We start from the raw sequence: 26,984 nt of genomic DNA, 5'->3' as shown, positions 1-26,984 counted from the left end.
GCGGATGTTGGTCTGGTACGTTAAGTTTAAACTTTTGGCCGGAAGATGGAGTAAAGTTTTTTGGTACAATATTTATTTATCATCTTTTACAATGAGGCCGGTAAGGCTAAGGTTGGTGATATGAGTGTTTTAATTAAAAGTGGATATGATATTAAATAAAATGATACTATTAATACCACCATTTCTATATAATTAAGATTAGATCTCATCATTTGAATTTAAGGGGCACATGCATCCTGGCAGGACATTCAATTTCAAGAATTATGCAAAATCTTTAAATGAATCTTTGATGAATCCATAAAAATCACTGTCTAAGAAACAAGATATTAAAGTGAAATTGTAAAACCCTTCTGGACCTATATTCCCTTTGTTATCCAAACTTCTGTTCTGTGCAGATTGATTGAGTTCTCAATATATTTATTTTTTAAATACTTTGCAATTCCTTGAATTAGCTGAAACGGACATTTGTATACCTGCATATACTCTGCTTTGACACAGTGCACTATTTATACCAATGCATGTTTCACCCCTACAACAATTTTTCTCTAGTTCTCCGTGATCAGCAATTACTGCTTTGTTTGTATTTATTTTTTTTAAGAAGTAAAAATACAAACTAATTAGTTATGCTGTAACATGCATTTAAAATGCAATTTTATTGTGGCAACCAAAAATTATTAACTTGTTAGTAATGTTCTGTAGGGACAAGGTCGGAATGTTTTCATTTATTTTTGCACAACCTCTAGGCGCTGGGTTGCCATGCTTTATTTCTGTGTAGTGACAAGTTTGTAAACGTGTTGTGTTAGTATTGTTATGTGCCTTTTTGCACTAAATATTTCATATGAAATGTAGGGAATAATGCAAAACCGTAAACTATTTCGATCTTGCCAACTGGAGTTTGGTTGGTTGCATTTGGGATTTCCTGTGGTGGCTTCACTAATGGGTATTTAACCCCTTGAGTGCCGGAGGGGCTGTGGAAATTGCAATCACATGACCGCTCCGTCACTGATGATGGAACCAGGAGAGGAATCGCGTCCTGTACAGCGCAGAGCGCGATCTCCCCCAGATAAACGAGCAGGGCCTTTAGGACCCAGCTCTAACTCACGGGGACCCTGGATAGTGAGACCACATGACGTAGCTACATCCACAGGGCGCCCAAAGTGTTAAAGAATGTACATTGGGGATCTTCAGCTTGTTGGTCTTGGACTGTGTTCTCCGGCTAATTTAATTGCAGTTGCTCAAGCACTTTGTCTAAAATGACTTTGTTTGAGAAAGTGACGTTAAGGTAATTGCAATAATTGCTCCAGATATTCTAAATGCTTACAGTAGCAAGAGAGGGAGTAGCTGGTATGATACCTTTTATGATACCACGGCTACCCACCCTTCTTTGCTCTAAATGCTTACAGAATTTAGAAATATGATCGTATCTTTTAGATGTATACATAAAAACAAATTGTATTGCGTCCTGTTGAAAAGCGCTGATGTGTATACATTGAACGGTTGTTATTGAAAAAGGTCAACTCCAGGACAGAAAATCAAAACAATAACTTACACTGTAATGTATAAGTGATGCTGTTCGGTATACTTCCAAAGGTTAAATACCATATATAGATGCAGCCATAAGTATTGGAACTCTTCCCTGGGAAATTCTGGGGCAGTCTCACAGTAAATGCCTCAACATTTCTGTGAGATTCTTAATGGCCCATTGGATTGACACAGCGGGGGGTCCCTGCAGTCCCATTCAGTTTGATTCAGTTTGAATGGTACTGCAGGGACCCCCGCAGTGTCAATCCGATGGGCCATAATGAATCTCACAGAAATGTTGAGGCATTTACTGTGAGACTGCCCCAGAATCTCCCAGAATTTCCCAGGTAACTGTTCTATTACTCGTGGCTGTATCAGTACGTGTGTGCCTGATCCGGAATTATTTTTGTGATTACTTTCCTTGACAATTAACTTTTATTAAGAAATATGCAAAGACACAGTATACACTTCTGTAAAATCCTTCATGCCTACCAGTCTATTTATCAATTGCAGAATATTTAACATGTTTTCCTTTTCAATGTTTTTTGGTAGACTATAGTGGATGAGCAGCTGGCCTTGAAGAGAGTAGCAGATATACTTATTAATCTGTACGCAATGACAGCTGTAGTTTCCAGAGCTAGTCGATCCATCAGCATCGGTCTATCCAATCATGACCATGAAGTAAGCACAAATGTACTTATTTAATTGTTTATTGGGGTGAGTGCAATTTCCTTGGTGATGCATCTATGTGCTATAGGGATATTATGCAGTTTTGCTCACTTACAGAATGTGTATTTATGCCATAAAAGGTATCTTACACCCGATTCAGAATCTAGCTGGGCGATTCCATAACACTTCTCCTGGTGCTGGAAGGGCGTTCTTGAGCATGTCACCACTTGGCAAATTAAGCCCACATGGTTTGCAGATAAGGCATATCATTGCTGTTATTAGTCCACCAAGTGTGGAACTACATTAATACGAACATTCATATGCAATAATAAGGCTTTTTGGGACACTACAAAATACAAACTCTGAAGTGTGTGTATATGTATATCTTTATTTATATTGCACTATCCAGGTACATAGCGCGTCACAGCAGCACGCAACATAATATTACAACGTAGTGGGAATGAGCGCGTGTGTGTGTGTGTGTGTGCGTGCGTGCGTGCGTGCGTGCGTGCGTGCGTGCGGTCGGTCGGTCGGTCGGTCCTCGGTTATTCAAAGGAATGGGTTCCGGAAAGTAGTGCCGGAGAGTGACAGCGTCGGGAAGTCCCATGTTAATCAGTGGCGGTGAATGTCGGAAAACGGCCGTGTGTGTGTCATTATTGAGCTGTAAGGACGAGCCCGGTTCCTCCGTGTGCAGCACTGTGAGCCACAGTACTTTTCATAGACTTTTTCTGAGATATATTTTGCTTGTTTATGCATGCTCCAGGCTCTGTTTTGTTATAGATAGATATATATTTGGTGTGTTGCTGTGTAAGAGTGATACGCCTCCTGTAGGTTAGAGCAGGGGGCGCAAACTTTTTTCCCTGCGCCCCCCTGCCGGCTGTCCCCTCACTCCCGCGCCCCCATACCCCAACTTACCGGCGTAATGACGTCACGTTGCCATAGCAACGTGACGTCACATGACCTCGCAGCGTCATTTTGACGCCGCGTTGCCATGACGACGCAGGGAGGAAGCCGCCGGAGCCACGGTAAGTTAGGTTTACAGAGGCTCTGCAGCTCCCCCGGCACTTCATTTATGTGCCTTCGGGAAGCGCGCGGAGCCTCTGTAAACCCCGCGCCCCCCCCGTCGGCAGTCTCTCGCCCCCCCTGTGGGTCGCGCCCCCCAGTTTGCGCACCGCTGGGTTAGAGCATGCCTATGTGTTGCTGTAACTGCTAGGGAACCGGAATAACACCACAGGGAGTGAGGGGAGCAGCTATCAAGGAATTAGGATGGATTAAAATGTGTGAGGTGTGGGATAGGGCACAAGTGTGTCCTAGTTACATTGTGTCCAATGTTCCATGTATTTACTTTTTTGTCTGATTAGGTGCTGCTTGCAAACATGTTTTGCTCTGAAGCTTATTTCAAGAATAATTACCTCATGGCTCAACTGGGAAAACGTAAGTGATATAGAAGAAATAACTTTTCTAGAGGAAGTTGTTGCAGTATATAGAGTTGTGTGCCATTCTTGTGGTACACTAATCATGGTCTTAAGTTCTGGTCTCCCGTAACAGTGATCATGTGAACTTTTAACACCGGGGTCAAGACACCAGACAGGACAAAGCAGTTCTGTAAAGGTTACTCTGGCTAGAGCCAACAAGTATGACACAAAATCACCATCAGAGCTTGCACATGCCAAAACAGGGAATACTGGGGGGACCCTAGGTGCCACGTCCAAGGCTTACCCGTGGTTTGCTTCCACTCCCTTGGGGGTAGGGACCATGCAGACCTTTCTGTGCAATTCGCGGCTGAGCACTTTCAAATCACCTGCTCAAAAGTCCTCCTCTCTGCTTCTCCGGCAACTCGGTCCCGCAGCACAGGAGCAAATCTCCTGCTCAGATAGGTTCCCATCCTCTGTTTCGGGTGTCTCTGGCACACCCTCCGAGCACACTGCTTAGTGGAATGCTGATCAGGTTCCCCTTACATAGATTTCCAGCTGCCATAGGAAATCATGGTAGACAGGGCGGTGACCAATCGTAGTGCAGATGCTGCACAGGAACCAATCGGGAAGCGACTGCTCATCTGCATTGGCCAATCAGGGCTGGAGGCAGGGCGGAGGCAAGTTAAAGGACTTGTAAGGAAATATGGACAGAATAATGGGAGCAGCGCCTACCATCAGGAGCTCGGCAACGGCTTGCCCGGCTGGCAGGATATCCCCCGCTGGGCGCCACGATGTCTGGTGAATGGCCAATATTTTTTAATATGGTGCAGCTTTATCAAATAGCTAAAAAGATACCAGCAATGTAACATTACCCATTACAAAAGGATCTTTTGTACAAATCTAAATTCAGTGTTACTAAAACTTTTAATTAAAAAGTTGGCAAGGCATTTGATCAAAGAATTGTATATACTCCTAAATATTAGAAAATAAGCAATATGCACATTAACCAATATTGTGTTTTCACCTTGCTGTGTAGAAGTCTATTTCAGTCTTACATTCTCACTCACGTTTGTCCTGTTTATTACAAATGTAATTCATATCAAACTATGTGGATTAAACCTGTGCTTTGTCTTTTTACTATAGATTCTCCCGCAAATCTGGATGATAGTATTCGAAAAATAGCAAAACATGTCCTGGAGAAGAGAGGCTACACTTGTGCTCACCCACTGGATAGGACATTCTAAAACGTGTACATTAAGCCATTACAAGACTGCATTCAGACTGAAACATGTGTACAAAAGGAATGTGGAACGTGGATACATTTAAAGTATATATCATATGCAAACGATTCAAGTTTTGCCTAATTTATGGATAATTACTAAACTTGTATAACCTAATTTTGTACAATTGTTTTCTAAAATGTTCTACTGTAGTAATAATACACTTTAAAAAAACCGAATTCATTTCCCATCATATAAGTGCCTTGTTTGATTTCTATAGCGGTTTAACTACATTGAGAAAATAAGTTAATATACGTTTCTGTTGCACTCCGCTATCTGAATATGCCATTTTATTTCTTATGTGTAAGCAAATATACTAGCCACTTAAGTATTAATATTTTTTAATATTTGGCATTACGGTTACATCATTTAACGTACAAATGCATCTCAGGAACACGCACAATGGTGTAATTGGGCAAACTATACTTTAGGTGTAAGGGTTCAGACTTTTTTGTACACCAAATATATATATTTTTTTTTTCTTTCTTGTGATTTCTGCTGAAATAAAGTATACCAAATAATAACAAACCATGCCTTCCAATGATGGTTGAAACCGCAAAAAAACATACCGTACACCCCAAAAATTGCAGATAAGAGTAACATTCAATAATGAACCAGATTACTCATTTAATGTTAAGAAAAAAACCATTGTATGTTTTGTTTTTTATAATGTTGCTTGTGTCATGGACCTTTATGGTGCGTCGTTCTTGGTCTTCGGCTGTGTCTCGCTTCATCATGAGGAAAGCATTTCTGTCTTCTTCATTTAAATCCTTTATTCCTCTCTTGTAAATTAATGAATGCTCAGAGGAATATAACCTGCAAAAAAAATAAAATAAATGAGACTGGTAAGAATAAAAGTTAAATCTTGATACAAAATACAATCCCAAGTTCTAGAGAGCACCCTTAGAAGCAGTACTGACGTGTGACGCTGGATTTAGCACCATCCTTAGAAGCAGTACTGACGTGTGACGCTGGGTTTAGCACCATCCTTACAAGCAGTACTGAGGTGTGACGCTGGGTTTAGCACCATCCTTACAAGCAGTACTGAGGTGTGTGACGCTGAGTTTAGCATTTCATTACATCATGCCTATTTGTTAGTTGTTTTGTTTGCACTCTTAATATTGTTTTATAATACAATACAAGCCTAAAAAAATCAGCAGTTGAAACCAAGTGTAGCTTTGTCTGCACATTACTAGAAGAATGTGTGAATATGGCCACATGCCATTGTTTTAACAGAAAGTTCAGCCTTAATATTCAGGATCAGATCAGCATTCATAAAAGTGGCAAATTCATTCACCTTACTCTACAGTAGGGTATATTTTATTTAACTGCGTATTACATTTCTAAAAAGTTTTATTAAAACTGTCTGCTAAGACACTTGGTACGTTATCGTCCTGGAATGTTATCTGCTTCTCTTATTATACCCATTGTACTCTGCATTGAAAACAGCTCAGTGCTTCCGGATGGAGTGGAACAAATGATACTGAACCGGAAGACTTGCCATGTGAACACTTGCCTGGGGCTTTTTGAAACTAAAAAACTTTTTATCCATTTCAGTTTAATATGATGGTTACAGTCCCCATAATTGTAATGAAAATGTCTGAAAATAAGATTATCCTTTTAGTTGGTAATGCTGTATACTCATTTTACAGAAGATCACTTTAAAGTTTTGTTTCTCTGTTTTGCGGACTCCAGTACTTCGGACGAGGTGGACTCAATCAGGAGATCCACTCTGCCTTCCTCTAACTATTCTCGTCAACCCCGTTCCATCTACTTTACATGCGTTCTCCCCTGAAATAAGATGTATCATGACCTCTTCCTGCTAGCGTGATCACATTCCCATCTCCTCTACTACCTGCTAGCGTGATCACATTCTCATCTCCTCTACTACCTGCTAGCGTGATCACATTCCCATCTCCTCTACTACCTGCTAGCGTGATCACATTCTCATCTCCTCTACTACCTGCTAGCGTGATCACATTCTCATCTCCTCTACTACCTGCTAGCGTGATCACATTCCCATCTCCTCTACTACCTGCTAGCGTGATCACATTCCCATCTCCTCTACTACCTGCTAGCGTGATCACATTCTCGTCTCCTCTACTACCTGCTAGCATGATCACATTCTCATCTCCTCGACTTCCTGCTAGCGTGATCACATTCCCATCTCCTCTACTACCTGCTAGCATGATCACATTCTCATCTCGACTACCTGCTAGCACGATCTTATCATTCCCATCTCCTCTACTACCTGCTAGCGTGATCACATTCCCATCTCCTCTACTACCTGCTAGCATGATCACATTCTCATCTCCTGTGGCTTTTTTGCTCCCACTCGAAACCCTGCACTTGCTCATTTTCAACTCTTCCCTCTCCTCGTCTTTAAACATGTTGTTGAGACCTAGTCTCATGGATAAGATCATTGACCCCACTATTTATTTTACCTACAGTATTGTCCTCTCTCCTCCCAATTGCCTCAATGTCCAGAACGACTTGTATCTTCATGCATGCTTTCTTTTGTTCTTATGTTTGCCTGGACGCCTTTTTTAATCAGATTTTTGCACTGCTCACTCAACAAACCGATCTCGCCAAAGTATCCAACAACATAACTCCCAAGTTCTCATTGTACCTGACATCTGCAGCTGTTGATGCTGTTTTACCACCCACTTCTCTTTCACCCTCTCCACTTGGTGTTTGTGACAGCTCTCTTCTGGCTTTCTTCCTGTCCCTCATCATTCCTTTAGTGTATATATTACGAACTCCTTTTCTTCTGTTGGTGTACCTCTAGGCTCAGTTCTGGGACTTCTCTAGATACTCCCTTAGTCACATTATTAATGCCTTTGGCTTTAAGTATCAGCTGTATGTAGATGACACACAACTGTATCTATCCACAGCGACCTGCAGTATAGTTCTCATCTCCAATTGTCCCATGGCAATCTCATCCAAGATGGTACTGCAGTTTAGATGCCTTAAACTCCGTATAAGAGACTGAGCTGCTGATAATCCTGCCTAAATCAAGTCCCATTGGGGTGTTACTGTGAAGGAAAACCAAACTATCCAGTTCCCCAAGTCAGTTATTTAGGTGTCGTAATTGACTCATTTTCCTCTCAGCCTAATACTATTGCAGCTTCTTTCTCCATAACATTGCTAAAATTACCTTTGTTCGACTATAAAAATGTTACTGTATGCCCTTTATTTTATTTCCTGTTCTCACTATCCTCCCTGCTTTGCAGATTTCTGCCCGTTAATCTGTTCATAATGCTGCTGCACGGATAACCTCACTCTCCTGAAAACTGTCTCAACAACAACATGCTTTAAATCTCGTGCCGACACCCTAAGGCTGCAGCCATGGTGATCGCAACGGCGCGCAGGAGGGCGCGATCACATAGATGTGCCTCTATGAGGCTGTCTATAAAGCACGCCGACGCGCACGGGAGCAGAGACACGGGAGCAGAGGCGCCGGCGCTCGCGATTCAGGAGAAAATAGAAAAATCTGTTTTCATGTGCGGCGGCCGGGTCACGTGAGTGGTTCGCCCCATCTCTGTGACATCACAGCCACGCCTCCCCGTCTCCCCTGCATGCAGGACACATCTCTCCTGCTGCAGGCGGCGGGTCACGTGAGTGGTTCGCCCCATCTCTGTGACATCACGGCCACGCCTCCCCGTCTCCTCTGCATGCAGGACACATCTCTCCTGCTGCAGGCGGCCGGGTCACGAGAGTGGTTCGCCCCATCTCTGTGACATCACGGCCACGCCTCCCCGTCTCCTCTGCATGCAGGACACATCTCTCCTGCTGCAGGCGGCGGGTCACGTGAGTGGTTCGCCCCATCTCTGTGACATCACAGCCACGCCTCCCCGTCTCCTCTGCATGCAGGACACATCTCTCCTGCTGCAGGCGGCGGGTCACGTGAGTGGTTCGCCCCATCTCTGTGACATCACAGCCACGCCTCCCCGTCTCCTCTGCATGCAGGACACATCTCTCCTGCTGCAGGCGGCGGGTCACGTGAGTGGTTCGCCCCATCTCTGTGACATCACAGCCACGCCTCCCCGTCTCCTCTGCATGCAGGACACATCTCTCCTGCTGCAGGCGGCGGGTCACGTGAGTGGTTCGCCCCATCTCTGTGACATCACAGCCACGCCTCCCCGTTTCCTCTGCATGCAGGACACATCTCTCCTGCTGCAGGCGGCCGGGTCACGTGAGTGGTTCGCCCCATCTCTGTGACATCACGGCCACGCCTCCCCGTCTCCTCTGCATGCAGGACACATCTCTCCTGCTTCAGGCGGCGGGTCACGTGAGTGGTTCGCCCCATCTCTGTGACATCACGGCCACGCCTCTCCGTCTCCTCTGCATGCAGGACACATCTCTCCTGCTGCAGGCGGCCGGGTCACGTGAGTGGTTCGCCCCATCTCTGTGACATCACAGCCACGCCTCCCCGTCTCCTCTGCATGCAGGACACATCTCTCCTGCTGCAGGCGGCGGGTAACGTGAGTGGTTCGCCCCATCTCTGTGACATCACAGCCACGCCTCTCCGTCTCCTCTGCATGCAGGACACATCTCTCCTGCTGCAGGCGGCGGGTCACGTGAGTGGTTCGCCCCATCTCTGACATCACAGCCACGCCTCCCCGTCTCCTCTGCATGCAGGACACATCTCTCCTGCTGCAGGCGGCGGGTCACGTGAGTGGTTCGCCCCATCTCTGACATCACAGCCACGCCTCCCCGTCTCCTCTGCATGCAGGACACATCTCTCCTGCTGCAGGCGGCGGGTCACGTGAGTGGTTCGCCCCATCTCTGACATCACAGCCACGCCTCCCCGTCTCCTCTGCATGCAGGACACATCTCTCCTGCTGCAGGCGGCGGGTCACGTGAGTGGTTCGCCCCATCTCTGTGACATCACAGCCACACCTCCCCGTCTCCTCTGCATGCAGGACACATCTCTCCTGCTGCAGGCGGCGGGTCACGTGAGTGGTTCGCCCCATCTCTGACATCACAGCCACGCCTCCCCGTCTCCTCTGCATGCAGGACACATCTCTCCTGCTGCAGGCGGCGGGTCACGTGAGTGGTTCGCCCCATCTCTGTGACATCACAGCCACGCCTCTCCGTCTCCTCTGCATGCAGGACACATCTCTCCTGCTGCAGGCGGCGGGTCACGTGAGTGGTTCGCCCCATCTCTGTGACATCACGGCCACGCCTCCCCGTCTCCTCTGCATGCAGGACACATCTCTCCTGCTGCAGGCGGCGGGTCACGTGAGTGGTTCGCCCCATCTCTGTGACATCACAGCCACGCCTCCCCGTCTCCTCTGCATGCAGGACACATCTCTCCTGCTGCAGGCGGCAGGTCACGTGAGTGGTTCGCCCCATCTCTGTGACATCACAGCCACGCCTCCCCGTCTCCTCTGCATGCAGGACACATCTCTCCTGCTGCAGGCGGCCGGGTCACGTGAGTGGTTCGCCCCATCTCTGTGACATCACGGCCACGCCTCCCCGTCTCCTCTGCATGCAGGACACATCTCTCCTGCTGCAGGCGGCCGGGTCACGTGAGTGGTTCGCCCCATCTCTGTGACATCACAGCCACGCCTCCCCGTCTCCTCTGCATGCAGGACACATCTCTCCTGCTGCAGGCGGCCGGGTCACGTGAGTGGTTCGCCCCATCTCTGTGACATCACAGCCACGCCTCCCCGTCTCCTCTGCATGCAGGACACATCTCTCCTGCTGCAGGCGGCGGGTCACGTGAGTGGTTCGCCCCATCTCTGTGACATCACAGCCACGCCTCCCCGTCTCCTCTGCATGCAGGACACATCTCTCCTGCTGCAGGCGGCGGGTCACGTGAGTGGTTCGCCCCATCTCTGTGACATCACAGCCACGCCTCCCCATCTCCTCTGCATGCAGGACACATCTCTCCTGCTGCAGGCGGCGGGTCACGTGAGTGGTTCGCCCCATCTCTGTGACATCACAGCCACGCCTCCCCGTCTCCTCTGCATGCAGGACACATCTCTCCTGCTGCAGGCGGCGGGTCACGTGAGTGGTTCGCCCCATCTCTGTGACATCACGGCCACGCCTCCCCGTCTCCTCTGCATGCAGGACACATCTCTCCTGCTGCAGGCGGCGGGTCACGTGAGTGGTTCGCCCCATCTCTGTGACATCACAGCCACGCCTCCCCGTCTCCTCTGCATGCAGGACACATCTCTCCTGCTGCAGGCGGCGGGTCACGTGAGTGGTTCGCCCCATCTCTGTGACATCACAGCCACGCCTCCCCGTCTCCTCTGCATGCAGGACACATCTCTCCTGCTGCAGGCGGCCGGATCTCTGTGACATCACGGCCACGCCTCCCCGTCTCCTCTGCATGCAGGACACATCTCTCCTGCTGCAGGCGGCCGGGTCACGTGAGTGGTTCGCCCCATCTCTGTGACATCACAGCCACGCCTCCCCGTCTCCTCTGCATGCAGGACACATCTCTCCTGCTGCAGGCGGCCGGGTCACGTGAGTGGTTCGCCCCATCTCTGTGACATCACAGCCACGCCTCCCCGTCTCCTCTGCATGCAGGACACATCTCTCCTGCTGCAGGCGGCGGGTCACGTGAGTGGTTCGCCCCATCTCTGTGACATCACAGCCACGCCTCCCCGTCTCCTCTGCATGCAGGACACATCTCTCCTGCTGCAGGCGGCGGGTCACGTGAGTGGTTCGCCCCATCTCTGTGACATCACAGCCACGCCTCCCCGTCTCCTCTGCATGCAGGACACATCTCTCCTGCTGCAGGCGGCGGGTCACGTGAGTGGTTCGCCCCATCTCTGTGACATCACGGCCACGCCTCCCCGTCTCCTCTGCATGCAGGACACATCTCTCCTGCTGCAGGCGGCGGGTCACGTGAGTGGTTCGCCCCATCTCTGTGACATCACAGCCACGCCTCCCCGTCTCCTCTGCATGCAGGACACATCTCTCCTGCTGCAGGCGGCGGGTCACGTGAGTGGTTCGCCCCATCTCTGTGACATCACAGCCACGCCTCCCCGTCTCCTCTGCATGCAGGACACATCTCTCCTGCTGCAGGCGGCCGGATCTCTGTGACATCACGGCCACGCCTCCCCGTCTCCTCTGCATGCAGGACACATCTCTCCTGCTGCAGGCGGCCGGGTCACGTGAGTGGTTCGCCCCATCTCTGTGACATCACGGCCACGCCTCCCCGTCTCCTCTGCATGCAGGACACATCTCTCCTGCTGCAGGCGGCCGGGTCACGTGAGTGGTTCGCCCCATCTCTGTGACATCACAGCCACGCCTCCCCGTCTCCTCTGCATGCAGGACACATCTCTCCTGCTGCAGGCGGCCGGGTCACGTGAGTGGTTCGCCCCATCTCTGTGACATCACAGCCACGCCTCCCCGTCTCCTCTGCATGCAGGACACATCTCTCCTGCTGCAGGCGGCGGGTCACGTGAGTGGTTCGCCCCATCTCTGTGACATCACAGCCACGCCTCCCCGTCTCCTCTGCATGCAGGACACATCTCTCCTGCTGCAGGCGGCGGGTCACGTGAGTGGTTCGCCCCATCTCTGTGACATCACAGCCACGCCTCCCCGTCTCCTCTGCATGCAGGACACATCTCTCCTGCTGCAGGCGGCGGGTCACGTGAGTGGTTCGCCCCATCTCTGTGACATCACAGCCACGCCTCCCCGTCTCCTCTGCATGCAGGACACATCTCTCCTGCTGCAGGCGGCGGGTCACGTGAGTGGTTCGCCCCATCTCTGTGACATCACAGCCACGCCTCCCCGTCTCCTCTGCATGCAGGACACATCTCTCCTGCTGCAGGCGGCGGGTCACGTGAGTGGTTCGCCCCATCTCTGTGACATCACGGCCACGCCTCCCCGTCTCCTCTGCATGCAGGACACATCTCTCCTGCTGCAGGCGGCGGGTCACGTGAGTGGTTCGCCCCATCTCTGTGACATCACAGCCACGCCTCCCCGTCTCCTCTGCATGCAGGACACATCTCTCCTGCTGCAGGCGGCTGGTCACGTGAGTGGTTCGCCCCATCTCTGTGACATCACGGCCACGCCTCCCCGTCTCCTCTGCATGCAGGACACATCTCTCCTGCTGCAGGCGGCCGGGTCACGAGAGTGGTTCGCCCCATCTCTGTGACATCACAGCCACGCCTCCCTGTCTCCTCTGCATGCAGGACACATCTCTCCTGCTGCAGGCGGCGGGTCACGTGAGTGGTTCGCCCCATCTCTGTGACATCACAGCCACGCCTCCCCGTCTCCTCTGCATGCAGGACACATCTCTCCTGCTGCAGGCGGCGGGTCACGTGAGTGGTTCGCCCCATCTCTGTGACATCACGGCCACGCCTCCCCGTCTCCTCTGCATGCAGGACACATCTCTCCTGCTGCAGGCGGCGGGTCACGTGAGTGGTTCGCCCCATCTCTGTGACATCACAGCCACGCCTCCCCGTCTCCTCTGCATGCAGGACACATCTCTCCTGCTGCAGGCGGCGGGTCACGTGAGTGGTTCGCCCCATCTCTGACATGACAGCCACGCCTCCCCGTCTCCTCTGCATGCAGGACACATCTCTCCTGCTGCAGGCGGCCGGGTCACGTGAGTGGTTCGCCCCATCTCTGTGACATCACAGCCACGCCTCCCCGTCTCCTCTGCATGCAGGACACATCTCTCCTGCTGCAGGCGGCGGGTCACGTGAGTGGTTCGCCCCATCTCTGTGACATCACAGCCACGCCTCCCCGTCTCCTCTGCATGCAGGACACATCTCTCCTGCTGCAGGCGGCGGGTCACGTGAGTGGTTCGCCCCATCTCTGTGACATCACGGCCACGCCTCCCCGTCTCCTCTGCATGCAGGACACATCTCTCCTGCTGCAGGCGGCGGGTCACGTGAGTGGTTCGCCCCATCTCTGTGACATCACAGCCACGCCTCCCCGTCTCCTCTGCATGCAGGACACATCTCTCCTGCTGCAGGCGGCGGGTCACGTGAGTGGTTCGCCCCATCTCTGTGACATCACGGCCACGCCTCCCCGTCTCCTCTGCATGCAGGACACATCTCTCCTGCTGCAGGCGGCGGGTCACGTGAGTGGTTCGCCCCATCTCTTTGACATCACGGCCACGCCTCCCCGTCTCCTCTGCATGCAGGACACATCTCTCCTGCTGCAGGCGGCGGGTCACGTGAGTGGTTCGCCCCATCTCTGTGACATCACAGCCACGCCTCCCCGTCTCCTCTGCATGCAGGACACATCTCTCCTGCTGCAGGCGGCGGGTCACGTGAGTGGTTCGCCCCATCTCTGTGACATCACGGCCACGCCTCCCCGTCTCCTCTGCATGCAGGACACATCTCTCCTGCTGCAGGCGGCGGGTCACGTGAGTGGTTCGCCCCATCTCTGTGACATCACGGCCACGCCTCCCCGTCTCCTCTGCATGCAGGACACATCTCTCCTGCTGCAGGCGGCGGGTCACGTGAGTGGTTCGCCCCATCTCTGTGACATCACAGCCACGCCTCCCCGTCTCCTCTGCATGCAGGACACATCTCTCCTGCTGCAGGCGGCGGGTCACGTGAGTGGTTCGCCCCATCTCTGTGACATGACAGCCACGCCTCCCCGTCTCCTCTGCATGCAGGACACATCTCTCCTGCTGCAGGCGGCGGGTCACGTGAGTGGTTCGCCCCATCTCTGTGACATCACGGCCACGCCTCCCCGTCTCCTCTGCATGCAGGACACATCTCTCCTGCTGCAGGCGGCGGGTCACGTGAGTGGTTCGCCCCATCTCTGTGACATCACAGCCACGCCTCCCCGTCTCCTCTGCATGCAGGACACATCTCTCCTGCTGCAGGCGGCCGGGTCACGTGAGTGGTTCGCCCCATCTCTGTGACATCACAGCCACGCCTCCCCGTCTCCTCTGCATGCAGGACACATCTCTCCTGCTGCAGGCGGCGGGTCACGTGAGTGGTTCGCCCCATCTCTGTGACATCACAGCCACGCCTCCCCGTCTCCTCTGCATGCAGGACACATCTCTCCTGCTGCAGGCGGCGGGTCACGTGAGTGGTTCGCCCCATCTCTGTGACATCACAGCCACGCCTCCCCGTCTCCTCTGCATGCAGGACACATCTCTCCTGCTGCAGGCGGCGGGTCACGTGAGTGGTTCGCCCCATCTCTGTGACATCACAGCCACGCCTCCCCGTCTCCTCTGCATGCAGGACACATCTCTCCTGCTGCAGGCGGCGGGTCACGTGAGTGGTTCGCCCCATCTCTGTGACATCACGGCCACGCCTCTCCGTCTCCTCTGCATGCAGGACACATCTCTCCTGCTGCAGGCGGCGGGTCACGTGAGTGGTTTGCCCCATCTCTGTGACATCACAGCCACGCCTCCCCGTCTCCTCTGCATGCAGGACACATCTCTCCTGCTGCAGGCGGCGGGTCACGTGAGTGGTTCGCCCCATCTCTGTGACATCACGGCCACGCCTCCTCGTCTCCTCTGCATGCAGGACACATCTCTCCTGCTGCAGGCGGCCGGGTCACGTGAGTGGTTCGCCCCATCTCTGTGACATCACAGCCACGCCTCCCCGTCTCCTCTGCATGCAGGACACATCTCTCCTGCTGCAGGCGGCGGGTCACGTGAGTGGTTCGCCCCATCTCTGTGACATCACTGCCACGCCTCCCCGTCTCCTCTGCATGCAGGACACATCTCTCCTGCTGCAGGCGGCGGGTCACGTGAGTGGTTCGCCCCACCTCTGTGACATCACAGCCACGCCTCCCCGTCTCCTCTGCATGCAGGACACATCTCTCCTGCTGCAGGCGGCGGGTCACGTGAGTGGTTCGCCCCATCTCTGTGACATCACAGCCACGCCTCCCCGTCTCCTCTGCATGCAGGACACATCTCTCCTGCTGCAGGCGGCGGGTCACGTGAGTGGTTCGCCCCATCTCTGTGACATCACGGCCACGCCTCCCCGTCTGCTCTGCATGCAGGACACATCTCTCCTGCTGCAGGCGGCGGGTTACGTGAGTGGTTCGCCCCATCTCTGACATCACAGCCACGCCTCCCCGTCTCCTCTGCATGCAGGACACATCTCTCCTGCTGCAGGCGGCGGGTCACGTGAGTGGTTCGCCCCATCTCTGTGACATCACAGCCACGCCTCCCCGTCTCCTCTGCATGCAGGACACATCTCTCCTGCTGCAGGCGGCGGGTCACGTGAGTGGTTCGCCCCATCTCTGTGACATCACAGCCACGCCTCCCCGTCTCCCCTGCATGCAGGACACATCTCTCCTGCTGCAGGCGGCGGGTCACGTGAGTGGTTCGCCCCATCTCTGTGACATCACGGCCACGCCTCCCCGTCTCCCCTGCATGCAGGACACATCTCTCCTGCTGCAGGCGGCGGGTCACGTGAGTGGTTCGCCCCATCTCTGTGACATCACGGCCACGCCTCCCCGTCTCCTCTGCATGCAGGACACATCTCTCCTGCTGCAGGCGGCGGGTCACGTGAGTGGTTCGCCCCATCTCTGTGACATCACAGCCACGCCTCCCCGTCTCCTCTGCATGCAGGACACATCTCTCCTGCTGCAGGCGGCGGGTCACGTGAGTGGTTCGCCCCATCTCTTTGACATCACGGCCACGCCTCCCCGTCTCCTCTGCATGCAGGACACATCTCTCCTGCTGCAGGCGACGGGTCACGTGAGTGGTTCGCCCCATCTCTGTGACATCACAGCCACGCCTCTCCGTCTCCTCTGCATGCAGGACACATCTCTCCTGCTGCAGGCGGCGGGTCACGTGAGTGGTTCGCCCCATCTCTGTGACATCACGGCCACGCCTCCCCGTCTCCTCTGCATGCAGGACACATCTCTCCTGCTGCAGGCGGCGGGTCACGTGAGTGGTTCGCCCCATCTCTGTGACATCACGGCCACGCCTCTCCGTCTCCTCAGCATGCAGGACACATCTCTCCTGCTGCAGGCGGCGGGTCACGTGAGTGGTTCGCCCCATCTCTGTGACATCACGGCCACGCCTCTCCGTCTCCTCTGCATGCAGGACACATCTCTCCTGCTGCAGGCGGCGGGTCACGTGAGTGGTTCGCCCCATCTCTGTGACATCACAGCCACGCCTCCCCGTCTCCTCTGCATGCAGGACACATCTCTCCTGCTGCAGGCGGCGGGTCACGTGAGTGGTTCGCCCCATCTCTGTGACATCACAGCCACGCCTCCCCGTCTCCTCTGCATGCAGGACACATCTCTCCTGCTGCAGGCGGCGGGTCACGTGAGTGGTTCGCCCCATCTCTGTGACATCACAGCCACGCCTCCCCGTCTCCTCTGCATGCAGGACACATCTCTCCTGCTGCAGGCGGCCGGGTCACGTGAGTGGTTCGCCCCATCTCTGTGACATCACGGCCACGCCTCTCCGTCTCCTCAGCATGCAGGACACATCTCTCCTGCTTCAGGCGGCGGGGAGAAGACGAGTGAACGCTGGCGCCCTCTTCAGCGTTTACCATGGCCGCAGCCTTACTCTATCCTTCATTTAGGGCTGTCCTCTCTGCCCCCCATTTCAAAACGCATGTCTTCGACCACTCACACATGCTGTGCCCACCCCTGAAACGCCCACCTCAGTGGGAGTTATTCATTAAACGGTGATAGTGCTGATCAGGGTAAATCACTGCGTACCTAATCGGTGCTATACAATTCTACATATTGGAGTGGAAAGATTAATCATTATATATTTAATGTCCCTTACTCTGCCATAATAATTACCTTTTACTTCTACTTTTCCCAACCATAGAATTGCTGCTGCATTTGTCTGCAGCTGGGTAATGCCTAAAACTCTAATGATAATAAGCTGGATGTTGCATATTCCGTAGCATATATAGGATTGTGTTAATTTCATCAAAAAGCCGAGCTCTGCACCGATATTTACACCACCTTGAATTGGGAAACACATTTTAAAACTGATGGTCATTGGAACAAAGTTTAACGCTTTTGGAAACCTCAATATAGGTTTATTTAGAAATCAATTTATCTTGTTGATTGGTCTATTATAGATTTTGAAGGATTGCTTACCACTAGGTGGTTACTCTTAATCATTGTTTGGCTCACCCTTTCTTGTACCTGCCAACACCACCTGCCTTTATATTGGGTTATGCCTTAGGATAGGAGGAACAGGTGTCCTGGATCGAGGTTGCATGTTTCCCTGTTCTGCTACTACTCGGTGTAAGTTACAACTTTGTTGCTACAAAAATAGCCTTCCCATAGCCACTAGCCTGTTACGTTAGCAACCACCCTCTGCTGAAACTTAAGTTGGTTTGGCTGTACTCCCCTGCCATGTTTCAGTTAAAGGTATAATCATTTGGTTGTTCCCGCCTGGACAGGAAAGTGTGCCTTCTTTTGGAACCAGCAGCCATTAGGCAAAGTCTATAATCCTATCTCTGGTAGAAAGCATCTTAATTTACCTCTTCTCCTCCACTTGTGTCGCATACCCACAGTTCCCCTCATTTGTTGTTATTGTTGCTTTTACAATAAAAGAACAGGAGTCAGAATAACAGAATAACAGGATAGTGTTAATATTTTGTTATGGCAGTTCCCCCTCCCATGCTTGACATACAGAACTTGATATACACATTTTAGAAAAATATATATGGATGTAGCTATAGTTTGCACCTTTTCTTACTATTATTATTTAAGAGTAAGGTTCTGCCACTATTTTATCCTTTCAAAAGTAATATATAATTACGTAATGTCTGGTTATATTCTCCTGTCTTCACATCAACAATTTTAAAACATTCAAGCTTTTTGTCCATTGCCAAGAAGTGCGCGAAGCAGAACTGCCAATCTCTGGAAACAAATAGGAATGATGCAGCTCAAGGACGCCTGCCTCACCCAGGTCACAATGAGTTTGTGATGCTATACATCGCAGGGATGCTAGCTGTACTAGTCCCACTAATGTATACAGAGGACAAAACGCCTGCTACAGTATGCTAACTATCTGAACACCATTCAATGAGAAAGTCCCTGCAGTGATTATTCGAGTGTTCTCTGTGTCTCCTCCACCTCCAGTTTAGAGGTCACATCCGATGAGATCTCTGCAGTCTCGGAAACTTACAGATGTAGCAGACATTTTACACGTTATCATTCGATTTCGCTTTACCGCAGTTGTGAGTTTTGCAATACAATTGAATGGAGCCGAATCGTGTGATTTACATAACGCAATGCACCAATTCATGTCTTAACAAGTGCAATAATGTCTATGTACAAGGCAACATTAATCGTACGGTGCTGCTCCCATAAAAGGTAACACGGTCTACAAAGAAACTTACTGTGATGCCATGAAGGGGAATATGACCACCTGCTATTCTCTAGCTGCATCCACCACTCCCACACTTACACCTTGTTATTCTGCACCATTACCCTTCAATCTACCATATTATCTCCCAATACTGCTATGTACAAATCGCAGACTGTTGGTTTGCACTCTCGGTATGTTAACCCTACTTTTTTGTGTATTGCTCCAACATGTTTCTTCAAACCCTCACCTCCCCTTTTATCGCACTCACACTTCCTTGCTTCCTGCATTCACCTACCTCGTCTCCTGGCTAGAGTGCATGCTCTTCTTACAAGTCTTCCTGTCATGTCCTGAGTTTGGCCCTCATTTTCCTTTTGGTCATAAGAGAACTTTCTCCAAACTGGCCCCTAACCATCTCCCCACTTGCTCTTGCACTCAACTACCATCTCTTGCCTCTCTGCTATCTGTGTTGCGCACACTATTGGTACAATAAATATATATAAAAATTACATATTAACAGAATCCTTTGGGCATGAGAAAAATATGTTTTGAACTTGAGAGTATACAATGAACTTACTCAAAGTCTTTTCCTTTAAGATGCTGGAACTTCTGATGTTCCCTGTTGTGACAGGGGATTATATTTCCATTCCACTTCAAGCTGTGGTATTCTTGTTCACCTGGTACAAATCCATCTGTAATGATCTGATCTTTATTTTTACCACTGTAATTGACATTGACTCCTGAATTCTGTACAACTGGCAAAGCTGGAATAGGCTGGACAACAAACAGAGGAAATGTCAGCATGCTGTAAGAGGATTAATATATGGCTGTGTATTGTGCAAGATAAGGCAGGGTTGGAGCAATACTTTTTCAGACATGTAATAAACATCTAAGTATTTGTTGTAGGTTTGTTCCTGATAGAAGAACATGTATTTTACCAAATACTTTCAAAAGCTGAATGTGTGTGTGTGTGTGTGTGTCAGCATTCCTGACGTGTGTGTGTGTGTGTGTATACACTGTATACACACACACACACACACACACACGTCAGGAATGCTGATCAGCCCTGGACAGACCCAGATGCACAATATCTAACAACATATTATATCTTCTCTTATAATTACTTCCCAAAATGATACATTAATGCTTAAATGTGCAGGACAAATGTGCTAATTTTGTAACACGAAAAGTCCTTTGCATCACTTGGTAAACAGGGCAGATCTGGGAGGAAAATAATGTTTGCTGAACACAATCGGGAAAGCAGAAGAAGAATGACAAGCAGGCAGTTTATTTAATTAAGCTCAAAATGCCCAAATGTCCAGATTTAAGCAGCTTCTGAACAAAACAGAAATAAGTATACAGTAAGTATGGACATAGGTTTGAAAGTAATTGTATGGCACTACTTGGGGGGGCGGGAATAGTGAAAGATGTTTGATCTTTTTGTATTTTGGAAAATAGTAAATAATGCCTTTTTGTGAATTGACAGTACTTTCTGCATGTTTATATTTTGTCAATATATTGATGTATATGTTGAAACATTAAATATTATATAACAATGTATTTAATGTTTAAACATATCAGTACTTCGAATATTGCCAAATAAACTGGCGTGAGAAGTATACTTTTGCATTCTAGATTGTAGACATTTACACTGATGATTTTAGGAGGAGCTATTTATACTCCTAAACAAAAATGTTTCTAGAAATCCTGGCGACCCTGTGGGGCACGATGTTTCTGCACTTACTGCAGAAACTGCTAGAACACTCCCTAAAACAAATACATGCCATCAATGTGTTTATATACACTGTCACATGACATCTGTGCAACTAGATGTGATCTATTTGATAAACAATCACTTATCTAAACAAGAGCTATATATTGGGTTCCAGAAGACAATATTTTATCCAATTGTCAATTTATAATCATGCCAATAAAACCTAGGGCAGGGTGGACAACTCCAGTCATCAAGGGCCACCAACAGGTCAGGTTTTCAGGATATCCTTGCTTTAGTAGGTAGTGCAGTCTTTGAGCCAGCTGTGCTGAAGCAGGGACTGATTGAGCTACCTTTGCTGAAGCAGGGATGTCCTGAAAACCTGACCTGTTGGTGGGTATTGTGGACTGGAGTTGGCCCCCCTGACCTAGGGCAAGTACAGTATTTTACAATATAAAATGTGCTTTGCGTGTTAAACTCACTTTTGAGTAAAACATGGTTAATCGGCGGCATATTTGAATAAATGTGGAATTATTTTCAGATAAGTGACCACGCATTTAAAATAGCATTTGAAGACCACCCAAACAGCATTTTAACAAACCAGTAAAAACACATTAGCAATTGGTTTTACGATCTATTCAGAGATGACAAATTCCAGTTCTTTCTGAGCTGCACAGTCTCTGCCTTGAACTTCCCTTGTAATCACAGTACTATAATTTATTTAAAACGGTGACAGGAGAGGTGATTCATTATTGTGCAATATGTTTTGCTTAAGGCGTCACAGACAAAATAGCACATTTCTAATTATGATTTACTGCAGGAAAATGCTTTTAGCGGGTTTGATTTACATGCTTAATTATTAAATAGTGCTCCCAGGCACAAAACAGGGACACAGTTAGATTGAACGTTTTGAAAATTGAATGTTTCCTTGATGCAAACATTTTTGGGGGATCACGTAAATGTTATTAAAAATTTCCGGAATGGCAGAGAACAGAAAATAGAAGTAAGGGGGGAGGGGAAGCGGAATACCCCGAATTAACAATACCTTCAATGTCATATCTGCTCGCCTTAGAGAGAGTTTTTCTGGTTTGTCTTTTATAAGACCCAGGAGCCTGCTTTGCTGAGTACTGGCATTTGGTCCGTGTGATGCTAGTTCTGTTGCCGGTAAACAGCGGTAGAATTTCATATTCAAATCATCCACTTTAATATTTTTAAGCCATTTCCAATACTCAACTTGTGCTGCTTTTTTCTTTTCTTCTTGCAATGTCTCACCTTAAAATAAAAAAATAAAAAGTTTTGATTTCTCCTGATTTGCTGCTCTTAGGCACTGAGCCCCTGCTTAGCAGGGGCTCGCGCACGCTTCCGCAAGCGTGCGGAAACGTAAGTCTTTGCAAAATTTTAAATTCAAGCGCACAAGGGAGTGCAGGGCCGGTCACGTGAGCGGTTCGCCCAATGAGGGCGAACCAGTTCCGTGATGTCACTGGCCCGCCATAGACACGCCCCTGGACGGCGCACGGACCAAGGCCAGGCAAAGCACTTGCTTTCCCTCAGCCTCCGCGCGCCTCAGCACGGCTGCAGTCCTATGGACGCAGCCTAAGATGCGTCCATGGTTCTTGATTGCTTGCTGAGGCGCGCGGAGGCTGAGGGAAAGCGGGTGCTTTCCCTGGCCTTAGACCGCACGCCGTCCGGGGGCGGGCCAGTGACGTCACGGAGCTGGTTCGCCCTCATTGGGCGAACCGCTCACGTTACTGGCCCTGCGCTCCAACGAGCGCCAAATCTAAATTTTGTATAAGATCTACGCTTCCGCACGCATGGTCTGGCTTTTCCTGTGCCACTGTACTATAAGCACAGATATCCTGTGCCACTGTACTATAAGCACAGATATCCTGTGCCACTGTACTATAAGCACAGATATCCCAAGGTCTGGATTTCCTGTGCCACTGTACTATAAGCACAGATATCCCAAGGTCTGGATTTCCTGTGCCACTGTACTATAAGCACAGATATCCCATGGTCTGGCTTTTCCTGTGCCACTGTACTATAAGCACAGATATCCTGTGCCACTGTACTATAAGCACAGATATCCCAAGGTCTGGCTTTTCCTGTGCCACTGTACTATAAGCACAGATATCCTGTGCCACTGTACTATAAGCACAGATATCCCAAGGTCTGGCTTTTCCTGTGCCACTGTACTATAAGCACAGATATCCCAAGGTCTGGATTTCCTGTGCCACTGTACTATAAGCACAGATATCCCAAGGTCTGGATTTCCTGTGCCACTGTACTATAAGCACAGATATCCCAAGGTCTGGATTTCGTGTGCCACTGTACTATAAGCACAGATATCCCAAGGTCTGGATTTCGTGTGCCACTGTACTATAAGCACAGATATCCCAAGGTCTGGATTTCCTGTGCTACTGTACTATAAGCACAGATATCCCAAGGTCTGGATTTCCTGTGCTACTGTACTATAAGCACAGATATCCTGTGCTACTGTACTATAAGCACAGATATCTCATGGTCTGGCTTTTCCTCTGCCACTGTACTATAAGCACAGATATCCTGTGCTACTGTACTATAAGCACAGATATCCCAAGGTCTGGCTTTTCCTGTGCTACTGTACTATAAGCACAGATATCCCAAGGTCTGGCTTTTCCTGTGCTACTGTAGTATAAGCACAGATATCCCAAGGTCTGGCTTTTCCTCTGCCACTGTACTATAAGCACAGATATCCTGTGCTACTGTACTATAAGCACAGATATCTCATGGTCTGGCTTTTCCTGTGCTACTGTACTATAAGCACAGATATCCCAAGGTCTGGCTTTTCCTCTGCCACTGTACTATAAGCACAGATATCCTGTGCTACTGTACTATAAGCACAGATATCTCATGGTCTGGCTTTTCCTCTGCCACTGTACTATAAGCACAGATATCCAACTTCTCTTTTGTTTTCTTAATACATCTAATTTCCCCGTAGTCAGCCGACTGTTTGTCAAACTTCTGTAATATTGCATATCTTTTGTTAATTTCAACATACAATGCTCGAGGGGGGGTATTTCTTACACAAAAGCCAACTGCAATCTCACATATGTGGGATGACAAGTTACATATAAATATACAAACTCCTAACGGTCTCTGCTGGGGAAATGATAGATGTGTTTTGGCCTAATCTTATATTGCACTGTTAATTACAAGAAAGTAACAATAAAGCATACTAATTATTTCAGTCCTGTGGGAAGTTTACTGTGGTTATATTTATACGAAGTTATAAATGTAATTAAAAATCTTAGCATTTCTTCACAGGCTTTCATCAAGGGGAAAAAGAAAGAGATGAAACAGTAGATATGTGAAACAGTGATACAGGAAGATTAAAACACTTTCCTCTGGATGTTTTGTATATATTATAGAGTACCTGCGAGGTGAATAGTAACTGGTGCCGAAAAAACGCGGGGATTTTTACTGTAGAGATCAAAATCAACCTGCCGCTGAGTCCAGCGCCAGCGATCCCGTGGCAGGGTAGGTTGCAGGGTGTTTGCATGCAGAATATTTTCTTTCCAGGCCTATAAATGAGGTGTATAGGTATTTACTTTATAATATGACCTTTACAAAAGCTACGGGTGAGATGACACTTCGATGTTACAACCGAACTAAACATATACAGCCACAATTTATCTTTTTGGAGTGTTAAAGTTGACCTTTTAGTTGCTAGATTTGAGGGTAATGGCTGTATTAGCATTGTTCTTATTTTGTGCTTTGTTTTCTTATCCATACATTCAGAATTAAATCAAATGTTGGAGAAATCTGCTTTAGGTTTTCTTGAGAAATTTCGTTTGATCTGGGTTAAGGGAGGTCTTCATATATAGAGTATCATTTAAATCTATGCAAACAATATAAATTGTCGTGACTTATAAATAGTTTGCTTTCATTTTCCCTGCATGTGGAGTAACTGGGACATCAACACAGAAAAGGACTAGTGGGAAGGAACCTTTTTCTTTCCAAAGCCTCCTCTTCCCAGCGCTCAGTACTGCTCTCTCTGGCTCTTTCTGGCTCTTTCTGACCCACTTCCAGCCAATGTAATAATAATAATAACTTTATTACCAATGCTTCCTTCCCCTTATCTGAGACTCCAGTAATCTGTGGTGCTTATTTTGGATACTAGTTGATATAGAAATGCAGAGTTACAGATTTTTGACCAGCCCAAACAAAGCACCACTGTTATGGTATCTGGGGGTTTGTGTAAGCCAGTCAGGGTGACATCTCAGGATGAGGTCTCCGAGGGTTGGTTACTTTTTTCCAAAACATTTATTATAATTATTATTTTTGGAATCAAGCAACTCCCACTCTCTATTGGTCGGTTCATCCTGTTTGTGTTTTTGGGTGTGTTCGCAGATCACTTATTGGGTGTAAATGTCTGGTTACGCCAGCATTTCAGTAGAATCTGATTCGGCAAACATTTGAATTAACATTGGGCGCTAGAACATTTTCAGCTCACTTTTATTGTAGACAATTTTTTTTCGACATTATTACCTTGTTAATCATTACCTATGTGGAATACAAATGTGAAAAAAATATATTGTATCGAATAGCACTTTAAAGTAGAGGCTTTGAACAAAGATTTGTTGGAGTAAAATGTAATACAATGTAACTATTGATACCACTTATATTAAATGTACCTGTGTTAACGCCATTTGAAGGGCATCACCTGGCTTCATGGGATGTGCATTACTCTCAATGCTACTTTTAAATCCAGGATACAAAAATCCATTGGGTGTCATCCATTCACGTTCTGACTTTGCAACACAGTTTTTCAATTCACTATTAATGTCCACTGGATCCATAGTAGCCGATTGGTAGTCTTGTGAATATGTAAATCTATGCTTTGGCTCCTATAAATATACATTTTGATTTAAAAAAAAATATACACAACATAATTGGTATTACACAATTTACAAATAAATGTATATAGAATACATATATATGTATCACTATTTAAATAAAATCAATTGTTAAATTAATAAGAGAATGACTGAACAAGAAGTTTAACATTTATGTCTATAATGTATATTGTTAGCCGTTTTTTTTCTTGCCTTTATCAGTTCAAATACTACATGTGATTATTCTTTGCTGTATATTCTTCAATCCCCGTCTAATAGTTCTCCATGCCGGGCACCATGTTGTCCATTTTTAGCTGTGGTGTTAAGTAAGAAATGCCAGCAGTGCCGGTTAGAAGGTTTCTGATGCAGCTGCTGTTATTGCGTCTGTGATTTGAGATGTTAAGAGTTTGTGCAATATTTGCATTTTGTGTTTATTTACCTCACTCATTTTTTGTCTTAAAATCCTCTTTGCACGTTCAGTGGAATTGAAAGTCTGCGTGCTGTAATTGTGCACAGCCACACCATCATCAGGTACTATCCCAATGTATTCTGCTGTGGGGCTTTGGATCTTTTTGCCCAATTGGTAGACTTTTTCTACGTTGTTCTGTGGGGGGAAAAAAGAATCAAATATGTTGTATAAAGAAGTATTCAAGAAATCTAGAAACTAGTAAGTTTACTTGTTACAGTTGAACAGCCTACTGAACCCTTTTATGAATCTCAGAAATGAATACAAAACACAGGGTTAACCCTTTGCTTTGGAACGAGGCCATCGGGCCTGGCTGTATTCTAACAGATTTTCCTCTTTTTGTGTATTTTTGTGCCATTGGGCAAAAATTATTTTGTATGGTTTTTGTGTTTTTATTTTTCTTGGCCATCGAGCAGGGATTGTTTATTGGTTTTATGCTTATGGTCAGGCATCAGCCCTCTATTGTATGTGTCGGTTCTCCTGAGAATGAGGAGGACGCCTTCATCCCGGCAGGGGCAAGTAATACTTTTATCGAGGATTTCTGGCGTTCTTGATGTATGGCAGTTTTTACATAAAAATGCGGTATTGGGCATCTTTTTCCCCCCAGCTCCGATAAAAAGTGCTTTATTTTTAGATGTATTGCACGATAAAACAAAGGCACTTTGTTTGTGCCAATACCACATTTTTAGGTTACTTGATGTATCCTGGCCTAAATATATCACCAAAGAAAAATGACTATTACAGGAGAAAGTAAGCAGCAGATAAGAACCGCCTGGTATTCCCACGTGCTGTAAAACCTCAGACCTATTTGATCC

General features: G+C 48.4%; 2 protein-coding genes across 3 annotated transcripts in view; one reads left to right on the top strand and one right to left on the bottom strand.

Annotated features, from left to right (window-relative positions):
- Positions 1 to 5,413, top strand: part of ACAD9 (acyl-CoA dehydrogenase family member 9) — a 59,439-nt gene extending 54,026 nt beyond the window's left edge. Inside the window, exons 16-18 of the mRNA XM_075574979.1 lie at positions 2,074 to 2,202; positions 3,552 to 3,624; positions 4,749 to 5,413. Coding sequence (XP_075431094.1) covers positions 2,074 to 2,202; positions 3,552 to 3,624; positions 4,749 to 4,849 — 303 coding nt within the window. The 3' untranslated portion in view covers positions 4,850 to 5,413. The remainder of the gene's footprint in view (positions 1 to 2,073; positions 2,203 to 3,551; positions 3,625 to 4,748) is intronic.
- The window catches only part of CFAP92 (cilia and flagella associated protein 92 (putative)), a 94,954-nt gene continuing 73,179 nt past the window's right edge, over positions 5,210 to 26,984 (bottom strand). For both annotated transcript variants that reach the window (XM_075574977.1, XM_075574978.1), the window contains exons 13-18: positions 26,143 to 26,307; positions 25,503 to 25,715; positions 24,242 to 24,389; positions 21,875 to 22,101; positions 19,696 to 19,892; positions 5,210 to 5,701 (exon numbers count right to left, since the gene is read on the bottom strand). In XM_075574977.1, coding sequence (XP_075431092.1) covers positions 5,509 to 5,701; positions 19,696 to 19,892; positions 21,875 to 22,101; positions 24,242 to 24,389; positions 25,503 to 25,715; positions 26,143 to 26,307 — 1,143 coding nt within the window. In that variant the 3' untranslated portion in view covers positions 5,210 to 5,508. The remainder of the gene's footprint in view (positions 5,702 to 19,695; positions 19,893 to 21,874; positions 22,102 to 24,241; positions 24,390 to 25,502; positions 25,716 to 26,142; positions 26,308 to 26,984) is intronic.

Source organism: Ascaphus truei, chromosome 17 (genome assembly GCF_040206685.1).
Source record: "Ascaphus truei isolate aAscTru1 chromosome 17, aAscTru1.hap1, whole genome shotgun sequence".
Classification (NCBI taxonomy): Eukaryota; Metazoa; Chordata; class Amphibia; order Anura; family Ascaphidae; genus Ascaphus; species Ascaphus truei.
Note: the sequence above shows the minus strand (reverse complement) of the source record. Positions and strands in the feature narration are given on the sequence as shown.